Source organism: Anarrhichthys ocellatus, unplaced genomic scaffold (genome assembly GCF_004355925.1).
Source record: "Anarrhichthys ocellatus isolate YVR2014 unplaced genomic scaffold, GSC_Weel_1.0 scaffold23, whole genome shotgun sequence".
Taxonomy (NCBI): domain Eukaryota; kingdom Metazoa; phylum Chordata; class Actinopteri; order Perciformes; family Anarhichadidae; genus Anarrhichthys; species Anarrhichthys ocellatus.
Window position 1 is genome coordinate 6,256,194 of NW_022280053.1, and position 22,522 is coordinate 6,278,715.

General features: G+C 41.2%; 1 protein-coding gene across 1 annotated transcript in view; it reads left to right on the forward strand.

The window, feature by feature from the left end:
• The first annotated feature begins 1,179 nt into the window (after positions 1 to 1,179).
• Positions 1,180 to 22,522, forward strand: part of itga1 (integrin, alpha 1) — a 38,605-nt gene continuing 17,262 nt past the window's right edge. Inside the window, exons 1-3 of the mRNA XM_031860040.1 lie at positions 1,180 to 1,519; positions 16,999 to 17,119; positions 20,388 to 20,497. Of these exons, the coding sequence (XP_031715900.1) occupies positions 1,474 to 1,519; positions 16,999 to 17,119; positions 20,388 to 20,497 (277 nt within the window). The 5' untranslated portion in view covers positions 1,180 to 1,473. The remainder of the gene's footprint in view (positions 1,520 to 16,998; positions 17,120 to 20,387; positions 20,498 to 22,522) is intronic.

Below are 22,522 nucleotides of genomic sequence, written 5' to 3' on the forward strand. Positions count from 1 at the left end.
TGGTTGTTAGGGTGTCATGATGTGGTTCCCTACTCATAACTACCACTAGGACTTTGATACGAGCGTTTTTTTCTGTCATCAGAGGATTTGTCTGTTCTACTTGTGAACTATTTCCAGATGATTATAATAACATCAAACTAGTGCCAAATCTTCAAGCTTCAGATCACTTTACAGCTCTATTACAGGATGATGGACAGGACTGTGAAAATACTGCTCAGGGTATCGTTTTAAAGTGAACCTCCTAGCTGTAAGTAAGATACTGTTACCCAAATAGGATAACATTGCACTAGTTGCTTGTAATCAGGGAGATCTCACCTCCCCTGAACACATTTTGTGCACCACCCTTCCTATACTAATCCTGTGATAATCTTACTGGGATTTTTGCATCCTCAGCTGTGGGTCCCTGGAATTGGCCCCACTTGTCAGACTAGTGAGAAACGCTTTGGATTAGGTTTTTCAACTGATGATGAAAAACATCCTTCAGGTGCTACTAACACAGATGGTAAGGCTTTAACTTTTTTTTTTTAATACAGTATAGTGGCCCCAACGTTCAACACAAAACCACAGCTGGTAAATGAGAGTGGACCCTTGGGAAATTATATGCCGGGTGGAGTGCCAAAGGGGCACAAGAACAATTTTATTAGTGTTATGGGAGAGCAAAACCAACAATGTTGGAAATTTGCTCTAAAGTTCTTTGAGTTTGTTCACATGTGCAGATTTTCACTTGAGTTTTACTGTTATTTAGTTTTAATTGTTATGATTACAAATATGTGTTTATGATCGGAGAAGAAAAACTTTTCTTCCACGTAAAAATCCTTTTCACACATTAAATCCCTCATAAATTGATCAGATTTGTGATGCACTTTTACCCAACAGGCTACCATTCTCTGACAGCCACATGCAGTAATAATAGGACTTTAATGCTACTATAATACATCTATACATATATGAATTTTTACGAGATACTCAAGTGAATGATGAGCTGTCACAGACTGGATTCTGTATGTATGCTGGTCTGATTGTTTAACGCCTGTCAGTTTGTCTTCTGGTCTCCAGACATCCCCGCGCTGCTGCTACTTGACTGGTAAGATTTTCCCATGGTCTGGCAGACCAAGCCCCCGCAAACGTAGCTTATAAGGTTCTGTGCACGAGTGAACTCCTTACAAACGCTCCCAGCAGCCTTCCTCCTCCTCCTCATTCTTCCTCCTCCCTGTTTCTGTCCGTCCCGCTCTGCTCAGCAGAGGCGACGCGCAATGGAACAGAGCTCATCCCGAGTGGCGGAGTCAGTCTGAAACGGGACGTCAGACAGTTCAACTGTGGATGCTGCAGCACAGGAAATGCCGTTTGTTTCTCTTGTTAGCCATTGAGCGATTTGACTTCTCCGGGGATCTCCTGTTTATCTGACCACCGGGCGTGAGAGGCAGAAAAGTCCGTGGAATAAGTGAAGCTGCGGGACATCTCTAGTGCGCCGGGATGCTCGGGATGAGTCATTTCACTTTGACAACAGCGGCAGTTGTTGGTGAGTAAAAACTCGGCGCATTTGCGCTCATCGTCGGATGAAATAATGAGTGACGGGCACGTTTTTCTACCGCTCCAAGGTCTCCAGCGCATCTTTTGCGCACACGCTGGAGAGCAGCTTGGATCATGCAGTCTGCATAATTGACGACTGAGTGACTAAAAGCATCCATTAGGTGTGTCACTCCCATTGACTGCGCGCCCATTAAAGAAAGGTGGTGGCACCACAGTGTCTTCGTAAACTGCCCCTAAATACTTTCCGTCCGGAGTGCCCAGATGCTATTTATGCTGACTGAGGGGAACCGCAGAGCACTTAATTGTTTCTACGTGCAACAGAAGCATTGCCTCATATAATCGAGACATTACAGTCAGTCTAGGGCTCTAATTGAATGTTGCGCATGCCAGTGTTTACACGCCACCAGTGTCCGGCCTTACTGGGGAAATAGAAGTTGCGTTATTTCTGAGTGTCATAGTTTTGTGATGTTTCTGCAGAAACGGAGTCATTTGCAAAGCATGAGTCATGTAAAATTGTGTCAGACATGCATCTTTGGATCGCAATGCAGGAGGGTGGATTTTTTTTTTTACAGATCATCAGTGATAATTAGATTTAAATTTTTAGAATGTGAAAAGTGAAATGAATATTGTCTTAATGACGGCTTTAAGAGGCAGCGAGGCTCTAATGGGATATCTGTGTTGGTGGAGTCCCACCGGTGATGCTGTGTGCTCTCAGGTTCAGCTCCAGAGCAGCAGAAGTGAATTAACTTCTAGGTCATGTACCAAGTGATTCAAACATGATGGAAAGTCTCGGCAAAGTTGAGCCACCTCTCTGATTTTGGAAGAAGGGGAAAAAAAGAAAGAGCAAAGTAAACAGTGCAAGTCTCTCTTCAATTCTCAGATTCCTGCACTCACATGTGATACCGGCTTGTGATGTTCATTAGAGAATTGAGTTAGAGATGGGGATGGAGATAAATGTGTGTGTTTGTGGAGAGGCATCAGCAGAAGCTCACATGTGTAAATCATTACCATCACATCAAGAAAGTCCAGTTTATGGTCTCTCTTGTCCCATCCTGCTTGGTCCTACTGGTCTAGTCGTGTAGTCAGATGAGCTGTTGGAGTAAGACCTCAATCTGGTTACACAGGGGTAGAAGCTCTCTGGTTTGAGTCCATACTGGGAGATCTCGTGTTGTGCTATCGGAGCTGCCTCTGCCTGCCTCAGAGGCCCACATGTGGTTATTGTAGTGCCAGCATTTAATCTCGATAAATTCCTAACGGAGATGGGGCTACAGGTGGTTTGAGTTTGGTCCTGCAGAGGAGGAGAGGGGCATCTGGCTTCAATCAGTGTGTGTCAGACCGGAGTGACCGAGCTTACGAAGGACCTGAACAGCATGAACACCTACGCTCGAGACTAGGGCTGCAACTGATGATTATTTGCTTTGTTATATTAATTGTTTAATTTAATCATCGTCTATAGTGTGGAAAAATGCCTGTCACAGCTCACCAGAGCCCGACATCATGTCAGATAATAAAAAGACATCAATAACTTTAGTCAATAACTTGAGACATTCTGCCTCGCTTCTCTCTTTGTCTTTGTTGTGTTCGTGAGGTGATACAAGCTCACACATGACGAGAGGCTTCTTTGACAATCATTTTAGAGTTCATTTGGTTCTTTAAAACACTAGAAGCCGCCTGTTCAGCTAGGATATAGACTACATGTTCCCCTTACTTAGGAATGTACTTAACTTCTTTGTAACTATATGTCTGCTACAAAGACGGAGGGAAGGGGTGGAGGGTTAGTCGAACACAAACTGATCTAGTTCCCTCAACATTCCTCCAAGGACTCCTGCAGATTCTCACATCTCAGATTTGGCAATTTGTCTGTTCTCTACATTTTCATGAGCATGTGGGATGCTGCTGTAGATGACCGGAATAGATGCTTAATTCATTGAAAGCTGTAAGGTCAGATAAGTTTAAAGCTCTGAATTGAATTTATGAGCCCGAGTAGTGTAGCCGGCCATCTCCTTCATTAGCAATATGTCTCCTCCTCCTCTACTATCATTTCTATCAGCTCACTCCCCCGGCAGCAGCAATCAGCACTAATTTGACATAAACAGCCTGCTGGCAGTGGCAGACACATCCACTGGAATGGTATGTGATTAAGCTCTGATTGTGACGCTAGTTTATTCTGCATCTTTGATCACCCTCATTTTTTTAAACAGTTAGGTGTAACTACTATCTGAATCCACTGAACACTTTGAAGGTGTGAAAGGAAACCGAGTGTATTGTCTTGACTTCCGTTGGCTGTCTGTCACCATAGTATCTCCTTTTCAACTAAAAGACATGGCACTCACTCACGTGAATTTGGGCCGTAACATCTCAACAACTACTGGATGACATTCATGTTCCACAGAGGATGAATCCTACTGACTTTGCAGTCAGTAAGGTAGTACTTACTGAATGTGGATGAAGAAGTAAGAATAAAGTTGCAAAATTAAGTCATATTATCTGCGGATGAGGAACACAATCATGTTTTCTGTCAGAGGAGAATGAAATACGTTCAGAGTTTAATAAAACTAGAAAAGAAATGTCACACAACTCCATCTCTGCTGAGATATGGTTTGGATTTTCTCATAAATGTTTTGCCTTTCAGTTTATGGTTAGCGCTATATCTGATGTGGTAGAGGTGCAGGTTTTCACACTTCCTACACACAAGGATGTGTGCATACTAACAGTTATCTCATGGTTTACATTTGGAGTGTAACAATCAGTGGGCGTGATAAAAGGCCAGTAGGTTATGTGCTGAAAGACAGAGGGACACAGATCTCTGGCTGTCTGGTGTCAAACAACCAAATAGACTTGAAGTACAGTCACATGTAACACTTCCTGATAGGAAGAAAACAGGAAGATAGTTTCTTCTCAAGGCATGTGAGAGCTGGGGCTTCAAAGAAATCCGGGACGTTAAGATAAGGCATGCGATGACAGACATCCCATTCAAGTTATGGGATAGTTTCTCACTTAGTAGGTATCCGTTATGGATCTTGATGGTGAAACACCAAAATGTGTGCTGATGTTTTTGAGGGAAAAGATGTGTTTGATGCTAGTGACTCTGTAAATGCACCCGTTGAACCGAAACTGTGTGGTCAGTCAGTGCGTCCATTCAAAGTCAACAGTCTCCGAGCAAAGCTAATGTCTAATTATTTGAGTGATTTGTACACGATTGACAGAGAATGTGTGTATTTTTAGGAAACGTCGACATTTAATTTAAAAGGCTTAGCATTTAGCATTTGGCATCACATGAAGCCCATGCAGATGAAGACAAGCTTGTGCATCTTGGGTGCATGCCGAGGTGACTGCTGTCAAAGTGTAGCCAATCTGACAGGAAGTTCTATTCTGTGGATAAACAGAAAACAGAAGAGCATATATCTCCTTGACGAGGTGTGATACTCAAAGGACGGTTCAAAGATTCACCCTCGAGCCTGTGAAACACAAAGGCCACCCACATGACTTGGTTTCATACTCGTGCTGCCTCAACCCACTACAGATGTGCAACTGCTGTCTCTGCAGCATGTGGCAACAATGCTGAAACAAGCAGTTGCAAAGGAAAAGATGCCCCAGTTGAATTTGAACCGTAAGCTCTGGGTTTTTATGGTATTCATCTAAACCGCTAAGCCAACAGATGCCCCCGCTTTTTACAGACCAATCTTCAATCTTTCTTTTCTGCATCACTTCAATTTTTTGGACTTAGTTGGTAAAGTAGAAATGTATAAGCCACTTTAACAGCCATCTCTGATTAGCAGAAAATGAATGAATAGTCTAATTAAAGATTTGCTTGCAGGTTGACTGTGTTACGAAACATAAAAATATGAACGAAGAAAGAACAAATTAGACCTTTTTCCACTAACTCTGCCTAAAAGCAAACCAGAAGCAGCGCATCCTCAACTGTGTGGCCATCTTACAGTCATCTTGCAGTGGCTGACAGATAAACAGAGGGGGGCATGGTATACGTTAGCTTTCTTTTATTTGAAGCTCTGCAGGTTTACATTATTCCTCCTACAAAAACAGTTAAAGCTGGGATAACTCAACCCAGTAAAGGCTAACATTTCTATCCATTATCTAGCACCACAATCAGGTAAAAATATTCAATTTGTCCACGACTTTTGTTTCATCTATTAAAACCGTTTTCTTTACTTTTCTTTAGCATTGCAGTCTCACAGAGCTGCTCGGGCGACTCTAGACCCGTTCGTCTTGTTACAGTATAATTTGGGAATAATGTCTCTCGTATGTGTATTAGTGATGACTGTCAGTAACACAGAGCTGAGTCATCATTGCGTCGTAATCATCTGTCTGCTGCCATTTCTACAGATGAGGAAGTGAGAGAGAAATAAAAAGGAAACTCGGGGGTTGCCAAGGGGATGCTTGTGCCAAACTTTTTCTGCTCTATGACTACGAATGTGAAGCCATTTCAACAAGTCTCATGGTCTTAGCAGTTAAGCTTTCCCTCTCTCATTCCTGAAAACGGGTAAATCTAGTAGATGTATTGCATGTGTTGTTAGTTTTTGGTTGTGAATGTAAATAGTTAACATGTACTATCAGAAGTTAACTGCGCCATTTGAGTGAAAGACTTTTATTCGGGCCCGAGCACCGACAACATCGGGCCGCGAAGGAATTATTATATGTTATTGTTTTGGGGGCTTTACCATATCTCCAAACTCCCCAAATTTGGCATGCATATCAGGACTGGTGAAAAATTAGAAATTTTATGGGTCCCATGCTCGAGTATGACAAAATTGCTCGCTAACGCCCCCTAGAAGTTGGAAAGGCAAGCCCCCTCAGCACGTATGTCCAAATGACTTCAAATTTTACAGACAGAAAAACCCTCTTGGACCCCTAAACTCCACCTACTGACATTTTTGGTAACACTTTATAATAACTTCACGCTATGAAGCATTTGTTAATATATGAGTAAACACTTAATTCATCATTTATAAAGCAGTGTTCCTACATTTACACTCATTGGTATGCAATTCATAAACACAGTAATACACGTTTTATACTTGATTAATAAGCTCGTCTATTATGTGTTTCATGATTGTGTTTTCATACTTTGTAAATGATGGATTCCCCATTTGTAAATTAAGTATTATATATATTACAAACCAATTATTAATGACTTGTAAATGATTAATAACATTTATGAAGTGTAAGTAAATGATTAAGAAATTATTTAGATGTACATTATGCATGCATTTATATATATAATGATTTTGTCAAAGGCACTGACTCTACAGTGGAAGTCTATAGCGCCCATACAAACTATTGTACTGGCATTGTATCTGCTTCCCTGTATTCAGTGCTGCATTTGGGCACCAGATGTTCTCATATAAAATATTTTCAAAATCACGGTCTGCACATCTCCCTATTACTATAATAATAATAATAATAATACACTTTTAGAGTGGATCCAAAGCTCTGTATTATATAGGCAATATAGCCAGGTTAATATAGAGTCACCTTCTAACATCGAAAACTGGCTTTAGGCTCAACACACACACAGCACTGCTGGTGCTTTATATATAAAATAGCAGATTCTTTAAAAACGAGTCCAGTATAGACCCAACACAATTGGAATGCTTTGTCATCAACTCAACTGTAGGAAAAGAAAAAAATACAACAAAACAGGTAAACATTTTGAATTATATTTTTCCTCCTCTGCATGTTTTTGCAGGAGCACCCTGAATATTTTGAGTAGAAAAAAACCCAACTGAGTGGAAAAGCTGGTGACTTTTTATGAAAGGAAATCTGCTTTTTGTGACAAATGGCATTCGATTTACATGACGTGCATGATGTGGTTTACACTTGATATGAGCAACATAATGCATGTTTGCGCGTGTTCTCTATAGCGCCACACAGTGGATACAGGAACTGGTGAAGTATTTGCAATACATAATTTCCAGCGTCACACACTCCACGCGGGAAAAAAAGTTGTTCGATGGTTGCAGAAATTCTCGCCGCGTGAGCCGGCGTCCCGCCAGTACCCCCGACGTGCGCAAAGGTGCGAGGGCCCGTTCATCGCTGCTTGCAACTTTAATTCTCGTTGTATTTGAGTAGCAGGTCCTGTCTCCACGAAGTGTTTGACAAACAAATCTTCCTATAAGTGGCCCCTAAGCTCAAAACTAAACATAATAGTGAGATAAGTGCGGAATAATCCCCAAACTTCACCCAACAACATACACACACTTTGGAGAGAAACTGATATATGCCATGAAAGAGCTTCAAATAAACAAAGTGCCCGTGAAGGTGTGATACTGCATGTCGTTTCAGCTTACGCGGGTCTTAACCTCTGAGGAAGGTCAAACCTCACACAGACACACACATGTATAAACACACTGGACACATAAAAGCCTTCTGCATGTGTTTCACACTTCATCACTTGTGTTACAATTGTAGCATGTCAGGGGCATCCTTTTAACCCCATTAAGCCCTGGTATAATTCTTTCCATGTTGAAGAAATATTGAAGATTTGTCTGAAACACAGGCCTACATTTGCTCGTTATCATTCATTGTCAAGTCTTGTCCTAAACTATCAAGCATATTTACACTGAACCCCCACTTTTATCAAACGTTATCTCAGCAGCAGTTCTATCATTCTGCAAATACAGATTATCAGGTGTTTATAGGAGTCTATATCTACACTCTGTCACACTATTATGTCTGCAGACAGTTTGTGTGTGCTTGAGGTATTTTTCGGTCCTTTTTTTTTCGTGACCTCTGGCACCAAACCGTTGTTGTGAAGCATCGGGGGCAAAGAGGAGGACGGGGGTGGAGGCATCAGAGCAGAGAGGGAGGCAAAGGGGAGAGTGTCACAGAGGGGTATAGGGAGAGGAAAAGCTGCTGGCGAGGTGATAGGGAGTCGGAGGGGAGGTCCCCTTCAGAGGAGATTGAGCAAAAACAAGGAGAAAAGTGAAACGTGCAGAGGTTAACGAGAGAGTACACATCCACTGCCTTTCAAACAGGGAAGGGGGTTAGTCCTCTCCGCTGCTTCTGTATTTTATGTTGCAGTGGTCAACAAGTTGTTTGTCAGCGCCTCCAAAAAACATGTCGTGACCGGTATCACTCATATGAGCGTTATCTGAATCACCACCTCTATAATTAAAGAGGTCGTGTGGTGTAGTGCAGAAAACTACGTGTGGTTTCGCACCTAACTTGTTTGGTGCGGTTCAAACGAACTCTGTACCGTTTGCCAGTTTTATGAAGTTCTCCTCCTTTGATACTGAGAGAGGAAAGTCATTATTGACTTTCAGAGCTTTTCTGGAAAACGTCTGTCGAGGACAGGTTCACTGTTATAGCGCAGCTAGTGTTAAAACGTATCTTATGTTGGTGTTAACTTTTGTTTAGGGTATAGTTTGTGATAAAGGGATTTTTTTATGAAAAACAGGATTTAGGCTTGTCTCGAGTAATTTCCTTGTTTTTGTCAGTGTGCCAACCAAGACCCCACAACATCTTGCCAGAAGAAACACATGTGAAATACTTGCACACACATGCTTGTAGTCCTCTGGGACTCTCTCTGCTAAGTGCTGATAGCCTCAGATCCTGGATGTATGTGTTTCTGTGTTTTTGCAACAAGAGCAATGCTGCATCTGTGCACCAGGCCTGTCCAGCCCCTCCTTCTCCCTTACTTGTTCGTCTCCCAGGCCAGCGGCGAGCCAGAGCTATCCATCATACTGGCATCATACAGGGAGCAGTGGAGCTGTGGCGTCTGCCTGGGGCAGCGTCTTCACATTAACCTCTCCAACAAGAGGCCAACACGGAACGGCCACGCTAGTCCCGATGCTCTTCTCCCAGCACAAAAGTTTCACATGAAGAAAAATGTCTGCTGGTAATGTTTCACTGTTACAATCTGCTGTCAGTCCGAATGAGGTTGATTATTCTTCTTCCACTTTGATTCATATAACGGACAGACGTTAACATATGTACATAACGTTCATGCACATACAAGCAGTCGGCGATTTGGACATCGGGGGGGGGTTGGACTTCTTCAGCACCAGGGACAGCTCCATGGATTTTTATCAATACACAGCACAGTTAGGCTATTGATATGTCAAAGGCCATGGTCGGGGCCATACATTCTAACTTGCATACGAGTGCGAACCCCTATCTACCGATATCCCCCTCCCCACTTTGCACAGTCTCACCCGAGGTTGTTCACCATCGACGAAACACTGTAACAAAAATGGTTATTTCATAACAATCATTTCAGGCAGCACAACATTCAATTACTAACTGAAAAGCACAGTTACAGTACAAAACAAATATCTACAAAATAATATCTGTTTGCTCAGTATTGTGCATGTGAGGAGAGGGCAGAATAAAGTCAGCAGCAGAGAAAAAATAATAAAACATTTGATGTAGTTCACATGACAGATTCTTAGTGGCCTCTGGTGATTTCAAGTCTTTGGGAGTGAGAAAATCTCGACATTAATGGTTGAGGAAGGAACTAAGGTGATTTGAAACTCACCAGGGTTTCGTATGTCAATTTTATTTTTTATTTTTGCCTGTTCATCTTACTCTTTTACAGTATTCAGAGTGTGTATGTCCTGTGTGATTAGGGTTCTTGACTAGCCTTGAAAAGACAGTGGAGAAACAAAACATGAAGGGGAGTTTTATGTTCCTTGAACACATCTGTGTGTTTTACAGAGAAAGGCGGCGTGTCGACAGGACTGGGATTCACCCCTGCTGAGGCCGTGTCCACACTAATGTGGAGATGTTAAAAAATGTTTCCTCTTTCTTTTCTTTGAGCTTCAATCCACGGAAGAGTTTTTTTTACCTCTGAAAGTTATATACCAAAAACAACAAGAAAAGCACCATGGAAACACAATACAATAGACATCTACTTATTACAGTGTTTTCACCTTTATGATTTCAGTATATCAGGAACTAGTGAATAATTAAATGTTTAAGAATAGTTAGGCGCAGCTGCAACTTTTCATAAATACTAATAAAATAGTCATGTGTTTGTATGACAGATAAGCACTGATAGCTGTGCCCTTGAAATAACACTGTACTCTGTGTTGCGATTCTAAGCATATAATTGTTTCTGTTGTAGGCTTTTCCCTCTCAATCATTGTTTTACAAGTGATGTATTTACAAAACACCCCACAACTAACAGTTAGATTAATCTGCTGCTGTGACCAACACTGAACAAGCATTTCAACATCTTTCTAAAGGGCTTAAGAAAGATATGGGTTCGGTTCTGTGTGAGCCGATAAGGAAAGATGCTTCCCCCTGCTTCCAGTCTTAATGCTAAGCTAGGCTAATCAAGTGCTGAGACGTGAGAGTGGTATCAATGTTTACATTTAACTTTTGGAAAGAAAACTAATACATGCTAAACTATTCCAGTGTATAACAGTGAGCTTGAAGCCACCATAAAGCAAATTCTCATTTGTTTTTCCTATAAATGAATTGCAAAGATCCTCGTAAAGAGCCGGCAGTAAGCGAGAAGCGCTCTACTGTTTGTGTATTCTTGTACCACCAATTAAAATGTAATCATTACAAGTGGATAGTGCAGATTAATGTGTGTGTTGGTCTGTTAAGTGGTGGCTAAGAGCCTTATCACTTATTCAAAACACACTAAACATAGCACAAATAAATTGTACTGCCACTTTGTAAAACTATGATTAGAGTATTACAGTTGTAGTGTATGTTGTTTATTATACAGAGCATGTTAATTAAAATGACACATAGTTATTTAATATTTCATATACTCAGGAAATTGTTCTATGTTTTCGGAGGATAAATGACGACAAACTGAACTCTTTATTTCCTGTTCATTGGATTCTCATTTGTTTCTGTGTTTTCTTTAAATATTTCTTTTTGGCTTCACTGACTTTGCAAAATAAATCTGCCGTGATGTTTTAAGAGTTGTAGGAGTATGGAGATTACCCACAGGCTCATGGTTACAGTATTTGATGCGTAGCATGATTATTTAGCATGTTGCTTATTGATTCTGGAGGAAGGTCATTATTTGACCCTTGGGTGTGTGTATATTTAGTTCCTCCAGAGGTGTTTGATCTATCCCAGAAACCCCCCCATCCCAGCTGCTCCCTGTATGTTAAAACTGTTGTGATCGGCAGATTTAACAGACACAGTGCCTGTACGTGTCTGCTAGGGGGATATGGTTAAAAGAGTGTCAACCAGCCCTGCAGTATACGCAGTGAATTTGGGGGGGATGAAAGCTTTGACAACCGTCTGGGGGGATGATGTCATGTGTGGGTCTCAGCTTGTAAGCCGGCATGTTTTCTGCACCAGTGGAAAAAGCAGAGCTCCAGAGGATACATCTGGAAGTTTCAGAGAGGGGAATCTGACACCGTTGTGCCGACACGTTCAGTCAATGAATGAAAGGAGAGCAGCAGAGAGATGCTGGGGCGGGAGGTATAGGGACGAAGATGAATGGAAGGAGGAAATAGTAGAGAGATGGATGAGGCTCTTGAGGGAGAGAGGGATGGGACGAGTATTAATTAATGAATGGGTGGAGGAGAGGATGCAGATTGAATTGCGAGCTGAGTTAAAGGAGATGATTTTTGGTGCTCAATGGCGATGTCTTAAATATCTCAGTAACTGCCACGACATTTTGAACACATGTTCATGTTCCCCAGGATGAAACAAACTGTCCTTAATGAGACCTTTACTTTCCCTTTTGTGCCAGGTCAAAGTTTTTTAACAATCTTCTTCGATTAGCATCATTTCATGATCCCCAGAGGATGAACCCAACTGACTTTGTCAATCAGTTGACATTCATGTTAATGTAATAACTTTGGGGAACTACCTTCTTATCTAACAACGTCATCGGGTCAAATCTTTTCAGTGCCAGCCAAAACATCAGGGGCAAGTTTCACCAAATTTGCAACATGCAAGCTCCTCCAGCGTTATTTCTGACACATTAACGAATCAAAAGAAACACCAGACTTGCGACCCGTGCATGAGCATGTGAGAGGAATGTAGGACTGGTGAATTTATCTTCCATTTTTTTGTTTGACATTTATTTGTGAAATGATATGCTGGCACCATTTGTGAAATGGTTCCCAGGTTGTTGACATTATGAGCATGTTAGCTTGCTTTGTTAGAATTCAGGTTAAAGCACCACTGTATGGCTGCAGACTTATAGTCTTGTTTCTAATCATGGTGAAGCTTGTCTAATTAAACTATATCTTTCTCTGTCTGCAGACATTAGCAATAAAACTCTGAATTTTGCCCCTTGTGTTTCCCCGTGCATATGAAAACTCCAACACGCCTACAACCATGACCCCTTGTGTCCACCGCACACCCACATACTTTAAATTTGCCAAGAAATAAGCAGCAACTGAAAAGACAATTAAGTAAGAGTCAGCAGAGCTAAACACCTGTCAGAAGTTAAGCTCATGACTGATAATGAAGTGATTAGAGAGGAAAGTGTTTATACTGTTGGAGCAACAAACAAGAAGAAAATTGGCTGAAAAATAGACAGTCAGAGTAGAATTATGGGAAAGTAAGACGGGAAAGCTGAGAAAAGAAGGGCAGTGGAAAAGAAAAACTGATAAAAGAACAAAGTCTGAAATCTGGAAATATTTCAGTTTTATAACCTGCCCATTCCAAAATATGAAGCTTGTCTCTTTTGCCAGTAGTGTCTGTTGTTACACACCAGCACATGGTAAAGGTCCAGGTCCCACCCAAAGCCTTGGCTTTATTTTCTTTCAGGGTCTGACATCACCATCACAAAAACATTAATTCTCTCACTCAGACTGACGTGTCTTTAACACCGTCTGCTTTCTTTACATTTAGAGGATTTGTTTTGAGTGTCTGTCTTGGATTAACTTTACAACTGACACGTGTGTCTTACTGCAACTGATTAAGGTTGAGTTTCACGGTTACTTAATGACTTTGTTGCCTACAGGTGCTGATTTGCGTTGAGCTTTAAAGCGGATTATAGTTGGTTAGATATGTTACAGATCAGCAGGTGCCGGTCGGGCGTGTGGTTTTACTGTGGCTGAACGAGGCTTTGAAGCTTACAGGTGCTGACTCTGGGTCATTTTTATAGCCGGTTTGATGTCTCACAGGCCAACAGGTGCTGATCTTTGCTGCTTTCTGCCCCGGCTGTATCAGAGAGATCTGACTTTGGCTACTTAGTTTGATTTCTTGCTGGATTGTTAGATGCTGAAATGGAGTCGTTTTGGTTTTTGAGAAGTGTAGCCGCGAGGGGAGCAGGGTTTCATTGTGGGTTAGTGTGGCTGACAGACTGCCAGAAGCAATCAGGACCACATGGAGCTTGACCAAAAACAGACCCGTTCATTGGTCGCCTGCTGTAGTCTCAGGGCTGTGATATTTCAGCCAATTTAGATTAGATTTTTCTGGTCAGCAAAAAGGAGATTTTTGTTATGATAAACAATGACATACATGGACTGTATTTCATCAACCAGTCTCCTTTTTCTGTTGAAACACATCGACAGCCATGCTGCTCTGTGAGGCTGTGCTAAACCACATGTGATGCTTTGAGCAAAAAGCTAAAATCAACATGTTGAAATGCTCACAGGGAAAATGCTAACATGCTGATCATCAGCAGTTATAATGTTAAATATGTTCTCCATCTCAGTTTAGCAAGTTAGCATGCTAACATAATTACAACTTAACACAAAAAACAGCTTAGGCTGATGGGGATGTAATTATTTGCTTTATACTTGCATTCTTTGTAATAGTCAGCAGGGGGCGACTCCTCTGGTTGCAGAAAGTAGTCTGATTGTATAGAAGTCTATGAGAAAATGAACCTACTTCTTACTTGATTTATTACCTCAATAAACATTGTAAACATGAGTTTATGGTCTCAATTGCACAGTTTATGTCTTCTTCAATACAACATAATGTTCATTGGGTAAACTATGGTCAAATTCAGAGTAAAATGAGAGTCAACTGTAACATTTTGGTGCACTTACAAATGTCCTATTCAGCGTTTGGTTGTACTTAGCTCCACCCTCTTGTGTCACTTCCGGTTGCAAAAAAACAAAACAAAAACAACAACCCAAAATGGCAATGGCTGAGATGCTGAACTCAAGGCTTCAATACAGTAGTCCGCAAACCAATACCGGATGTCACGTGACTACGTCCACACTTATATACAGTCTTATGATATAAGTACTGGCATATTACAATTTGGACCTCATGGTGTTGACAAAATAGTCAAAATTCTCCCAATTCATCCTGACTGGAAGAAAATTCCATTGCAATCCATCCAATAGCTGTATTTCAGTCTGGACCAAAGTGGTGGGCCGACATAGTACCATGCTGCTAGCATGGCTGAACAACTCCTTCTGCTCTGCTCACCATGTGTAATAGAGCACAAGATGAACCCTCCAGACAGTGATGGACAGTTTTATATGCCAATACCTCAGAGGCTCATGAGGCCATTTCCATCCACAAAGTGAGAAGCCCTCTTATTGGTTTTCCAGGGCAGATGTTCGCCCAGCTCACGAAAATAGTTACATAACTCACTGGTTGTGATTTGAGCAGAGCAGCGAGAGGAGACAACAAAAGCTTAAATGAGATTGGAATACACAAAAGACTGCTAACTGACAGAGGACGCTTCTGTGTAATTTACAGCTCAGGCCAGCGTCAGTCTGAACTCTACTTGAGTTCATTCTGTGATAAATGGTAAAGGCCTGGTTGGCCCGAAGCCATCTTAAACCAGCTAAATTAGTTGTGTGTGCGTGTGTGTGTGCGCACCTGTGGATTTGAGGGAATGTCTATAATCATGTTAATTGGAACAGGAAATGGAGCTTCTCTGAGAGATGGAGAGAGGCAACAGAGGAAGTGAGCGAAGGACAAAGCAGGGGGATAATATTTCTTGGCTGGGATTCCAGTATGACTCTGCATGTCCGTCTCTCTCTCTCTATCTCTCTCTCTCTCTCTCTCTCTCTCTCTCTCTCTCTCTCTCTGTCCATCTCTCTCTACCAGAGGGGAATGTAAAAAGCCGACTCTTGTACAACATCTATCCGATCAACTGGATGTTGACTGGCAGCAGTATGCTTTTTTAAGTCCTCTGTTTATAAGAAAGCAATGAGAGGGGCTGGTAACAGACCTGATTGCATGTACAGTAATTCATGCATCTAAGCCTCCTTGAGTTACGGCCTACAAGCACTGATCCTTGTTTCTATTGCTCTCCCTGTCTTTCCTCTACCAAGCAAATCCTTTTAAAACGAGACGAGGGACAACACCACATGGTGGGAGGCTGATGAGAATGCCGTTAGTTGTGCAGGTATTTGGTTATTAACCACGGCCTTTTTACAAATATTTTGACTTGATGACGGCTCTAGGTGAAAAGTTAAAGGATCACCAAAGTTATTACAGTTCATCCTGAGAAGGCCATGAATGTGCGTATCAAATTTCATGGCAAACGAGTCGTTTTATTTTTCACTCAAAACCAGAAATGTCATTCACATGGTGGTGCTAGAGGAAAAGTCAAATCAAAAGCTGTTAGGATTCATCCTCTGGGGACCATGAATGCCTGCACAAAATGTCAGCGCAATCCAACCAATATGTGTGGACATATTTAAAACTCACCGAACAATCAGCGTCCTTGAGCTGCACCGCTTGCGTGGCTGAAAAGTCTCTGAATTACTTTGGCGGCACAATCCAGACTCCATATGGTAGCTCTCTCTTGACTTTGGGGTCACACACATTAGCTACAGAGCATCGTCATCAAACAAATAGCTGCTTTTTTATATGTGTCTCCATGTATGTGGTATGTGTCTGCTTGTCCTTTTTTTAGTCCCGCTGTCCATCTACTCCTCTGCACTCCCTCACAAATTGAATAAATTGTACCGGAGGAATTCCCTGGCACAGTAGATATAAAGAGTGTCATTGTAGTGCAGGCACAATGAGACGTGGATGGATTTATATAGAGCCTCTGTGATATATACTCAGCTCAGTGACAGACGGACGCAGACGGCGCTCAGTGCAGAGAAGAAGCCATTGTCCTGCATGTCAGACTCGACTCGGACCAAAGTACTTCACATTGATGTTTGAAATTCCTCCAGTGTCCTCCAAAATGACTCTGTTTCTGTGCGTGGGATATGTTCACACAGTTCATCCCTCATACAGTAGAGCAAAGTGTACCATCTCTATATCATTTTGATATTATTATTAGAATTATGAAAATATTCTGGCTAAATTACCAGAATGTTTATTATGTATTAAGTTATTCTATTACTTGTTTAATTTTCATTTCCGGGTTTCATCTTGAACGTTCTTTAAATATTTATTGAAAATGTTTGTTCATGCTGACCTTGCTTTCTTATATAAGAAAATTAATACACAAGTCTCTTATTTTAGGATTGGATTATTTCATCTAAACTCTCCCCGGAGTAGTGCAGTAACCAATGCCGGTCTCGATAACCTCATTTGTTCATTAAACAACAGTCTCTGGCTTCCTGTGTGACCTTTCCTTTGCCTTCGTCCCTGCAGTGCTGCTGCCGTGTGTGCTGTCCTTCAACGTGGACCAGAAAAATGGCTTGTCATTCAGTGGTCCACTGGAGGACATGTTTGGCTACACTGTCCAGCAGTTTGAGAACAGCGAGGGGAAATGGTGAGTGTCATCAACATTCATCATCTTTCACCACTACACAATTTCCTCCTCGTCTCCCATTTCAGACGTGCGCCATATGAGGGCAATTTACCATGATGTTCGATCGGACCTTGTAGCATTTCCATTATAATTCAAGTGAAGTCTGACTTGAATGCGATCATATGAAGCACAATCTTAATTAGGATAGAGTGAAATCAAATGCACACAACTCCTAATATTTGTATGATGGTAGCGGACAGAAACGCACATTCATTTGTATTTTCTTTTGAGTATTTTCTGGAAATTTGGTTGAACTTTGCATTACATTTTGATGTAAACTTGGCTACCGTGTGCAGATGAAGTTGTCTAACAAGCAGTATTGACTCTTTTCTGTTTGTTCACAAACTGGTTTCTCTGCTCAGGTGGTCCTCATGATTCTTTACCAGAAAATCCCCCAAGTGTTGTTTTGGAGAGGCCTGGCCAAAAAGGTTTCTGCATAAGAACATTTTATTATACCAAGTTCAGTTTAATTCAAATCCTCAACATTAACAAAAGCGAAAAAAAATCCTTCATGAAGCTGTAAAACTAAGTGAAGGAGAGCACACCAGCTGCTGCTATAATGAGGCTCCTTGCCTTTACTATAGCTGTTAACCGTAAAGGTCTGCACCAGAGTATCCACATACTCAGCCTGTAAATACACTGAAACCAAGCATCCGTGGCTCCTTGCTAAAATGTTCTGGGAGCACATTTTTAAAAACCTTGTTAAAGGCTATTAGAGTTTGGTTATTGGCTCTGTGTCTACATCTCTCCCTCAGTCACTCCAGTCTTTATTTCCCAGTTTGCTTCTCTCCAACCTATTACAACACCACCGCTGGTTCTTTCCCACATGGCTGTACCTGGTGGGTCTTCTGCAGTAACGATCTTATCAAGCTCATATGAGATCAGTTACAATAATTCACAAGCCGCTAATCAGTGGAGCCAGCTGTAACTGAACCTCCATGCTGTTCCCTGAAAACACATTAGCTCTGTTGCATCTCCAGATAGCACTATTGTGTTCCAGTTCAGAGCAAAGTGTTACCCAAAGAGGTCCGAGTGATAAGGACCCGATTGAAGAAGTTGAACCCGGAGAAACAACTTGGTCAAAGCCGTTAGAGATCTGAGCGGTGAACGAGAACAGACTGGAGAAAGAAAGTAAAGAGATAAAACTATGATGGAGAAAGTTTGAAGGAAATGAGGAGAAGGGGCAATAAAACCAGAGATGTAATGTAGCCCTCCGTTTGTCCATGTGGGAGAACATTATGGGGGAAAAGGATGGCGGTCATGAGGTGATCTAACACGCAAGTCACCACCACTGATTAGACACAGATGTCTCGTCCAGACCCTCACCCTTTAGCTCTTCAGTGCACCTCAGCAGTGTTGAACGGTAGATCGACTGCACAGAGAAAATGTGTTACATGTGGCAGAGACAGTTCAGGGGGAGAAACAAATTAACAAACAAACAAATTATTGCTTGTTTATGTAGATGAATCTAGAGAAATGGGCTATAAAACAAACAAAATCTGCCAATTAAGTAAGCAAAAAATGACATGTTTAATGCTTTCTTGGCAAGAGTTATTTGAGAATATTGATAGTACTCTATAGTACTCTAGTAATCTATTCTTCTGTTATATATGATGCTACTGTCAGGGGATGGTTAGCTTAGCGTGGCATAAGGACTGGAAGCAGGTGGACACAGCTAACCTTCATATTTAACAGACCAACGGCTGATTGTATGATATCTTACCAAAAGTTATTTCTCATTGTTTTGCGTGTTTTCCGACAAATGACCAGCAACACAAGTGATCTGTGCGTGCAGTGGAGAACCTGTTCAGGCAACAAAACTATGATTTTTCCGTAAAATAAATACATTTGTGACTTAACTTACGTAGGTGGCGTTACATACAAAAGTAAGGACTTTAGTTTCACACGAGACACAAACAGCGGTCTCCTGGGTGAAAGTCCTGTGTTTGTTTGACCGATCCATCCATCACGACCTCCTTGTCACACGGACTTTGTTGCTCTTTACACTACATTATGTCACCTGACTTCCTTAGCGGCAGCCCTGCACGTCCTGGCTCCTAACTACATTGATTGTATACAAATTATCGTGCATTACTTTTTTGTAGGTATAAGTATTAACAGTGAATGAGAACAGCCTAAACAGACAAATATGAATCGTATTTCCCAAAATCTTGAACTATTCCTTTAAAATTTGGGAGATTTGGAAGCCACAGAACTTAAATAACTCAAGGCTTTCATGACCTGGTGGTGTCACCAGATGAAAAGTTCAGGGATCACCGATTCATCCTCTGGGCACCATGAACTTGATCATGATCATGACAATCCATCAGATACTTGTTGAGATACTTCAGTTTGGACCAAAGTGGTGAACTGACCACAGTCCTGATAACGTTATTTAGCTTGGATTAGAAAAATAAGATTTAAATAAAATATGATGACTTTGTGGATTAGGAAAGATGATAAACTAACACAGCACAGAAACAATCTGAAGTCATGAATCATTTCCAGATGAATTGAAAGAATAAACAGTTATGTTTCATCCTGATTGTTTATCATAAATAAGTCAGTAATGTTGTGGTGTTTCTCACAGCTGACTGTGGTCCGAGCAGAGCGTGTTGTTGTTGTTCCACTTTGTGTCTGGCTTTAGAGGACCAGAGCCCATTAGAGGTCAGGACTGTTAATAAGCCTGAGTGCTCAGAGGAAGGCAGAGGACCGACTTGACTCGTTTTAGTTTACTGACGGTGCGACACGATATGTTATGAAACTCACACATGAACATGGTTATGTAACACATGCACGCATGCATTTGTGTATGCTGAACATACATGTCCAGTAAAGACCAGATACAAGTATGTTTGATAAGACTGTAGCGATCTGCAAACATCTGCAACATTTCATGCATTAGTATGTAATGAGGTGATAATAAGGTGTTTTTTTTAATGAGCTATGTCAATGTTATTTCAGTTTCATGCCATAGTTTCAGGCATAATTAAATGAAAGCCACAGATTCATAAACCAACTATAACCATTTCAGCCAATCTGACCTTCTGTTTATGTTTAAGTATAATTAAGGCAAATCTAAAGTCACCGCTTCCAGCCTGCCAATGCTTAATTTCTGCAATAATATTTGAATTGTGCTTGTTATCACAATCGTTAAACTGTGATGCTGGTGTGTGATTGTTGGCAGGATTTCTAACCAACCAATACCAAATGTTCTTTATTTATTCAGGGTTCTGATTGGATCGCCGCTGTCGGGCCAACCATCCAAACGGACAGGAGATGTCTACAAGTGTCCTGTGGGGAGGGGGGACAACACGTGTGTCAAACTGGATCTGCCTAGTAAGAATACTGTGTGTGTGTGTGTGCTGAAAAAGTTAGTCAATTGATTGAATAATGACTAAAAATAGATAGATAATCTCTGGCTGGATTTTGGACTGTTGATTGGACAGAACCAGACATTTGAGGATGTCACCTCATTAACTGAGAAAATAATCTGGAGATTTTGCGAATATATTGTGTTTATTTGTATTACTGTATGTTTCAGACTTATATCTGATTGGGCCTACTGGGGAGGAAGTGAGGCCCATCAGAACAGGAAGAGAGTAAATAAACAAGGTTTTAATGTTTCATCCTTCCAATTATATCTTAATTAAACAGATAAACACAACTTAGCTCCCGGTCAGCAGTCTGCAAAGTCTTTTGGCTGTGTGTCCACATTGGAGGACTGAGAGCTACCGTGAACTGTAGATCTGCACACTAACTCTCAGCTCAGCAATTAGGACTTTTAACCACCGCTGTTGACACTTCAGAATTATCAAGTAACAGGAGTTACAGTTCTCCCGCTGTTGGTAAATTATTGGCTTTAAGTGCTGATAATTCACAGTCAGGCCTGGAAATAATACTCGTCCACTCACCAGAGGAGAGTGCTGTATTTGTTTTTATCTTGGATGAGTTAAGCAGGCGAAAGCCTAAATCTCACCAATGCAAGTTTAGTCTGGAAAACATCCACTGGGAATGGATTGAGCCCGGCCGCCGGAGCCAGACAACTCGGCAAACAACTGGGAGTGGATTACATGACGACAACAGCAACAGTGCTGTATTTTGATTGAAAGCAAAACTGACAAAGTTCAACCTTGGACGAGGAAGCGGCTTGTCTTTCACATAGTCATTTCCGTCTATGCCCACTGACGACGCCCAAGTCTGTCTCCATACTAGGTTTGCGTGATTGCAGCGCAGGAGAGAGATATGCCAAACCATAATGGAAGTTACATTTGTGTGGTTGTAATGTTGTAATTCTTAATCAGCGTTGTGTCCGACCAATACAATTGAACGTTTTTTAAGCCAGGACAATTATGTGTGATGAAATACTGACAAGAAACTCCCAACATCCACGATCTGCTAAACAGCACTGCAGTATGTTTACGTTCTGTTTGGAAAAATGAAATCCAAATGACAAACAATAAACATAAACTGTCGGCTGCACACAATTGAAAATTTAGGTTGCAGTCTTTCAGGCTGAGCAATTACTCAGCAGTGGTGGATTTCTAGATAAACTGATCGTATAGATGTGAATGCATGTTGTGTGTATGTAACTGGAGAAAATGATCATGAAATGCTATATTTATAATTTGTCTGTCTGTATGCTAAAAGAGTTGCTAAAGTAAAAGTACCAATACAACAGTGAATACTCAGAAAGTACTGCTGTCCAAATTTGACTTAAGTAAATGTACAAAAGGATTAGCATCAAAATATACTTAATGTACCAAGTGAAAAAATACTCATTATTCAGATTAGCCCAATGAAGCTCATTTGATTAATTTATATACTGCGGGGTTGTGAATTTATTGTGAGTAGAAGTATGAAGTACAAGTACCTCGAAATTGTCCTTAAGTACAGCACTTGAGAGCACATCAGATAGTTAGGAAATAAAGAAAGGCCAATTTACAAAACAACTTATTTTCACATCAAAGTTCCCTGTGTGTGCATGAGAGATGACTGTTTACTGAGCATCAAATAAAATGTGTTAGAGTGATAAAAAAGATCTTTTAATTATGTGTTCTCCTCGTCAGTATTTTCAAGCATGAAGACAGGAAATAGGGGACGGCTACACGGATAAAAGCAATAATCTGTATTTACAAAGAGATGAAGAATAGGGCTAGACTTAAGTCATTAAATGAGATTACGTCACACTAACTACTAACAGCTCTGTTTCGTGTCAGTTCAGAGGAGAGCACATTCCTGGCTGCTAATGAGAATCAGAAAAGGTTAAATATCATAATTCCCTCATGGGGATTGGTAACGAGCTCGATTCAGAATTGAAATGGCATGTGAATGAGTTTGTGACAGTATGTGGTAAGTGAAGCA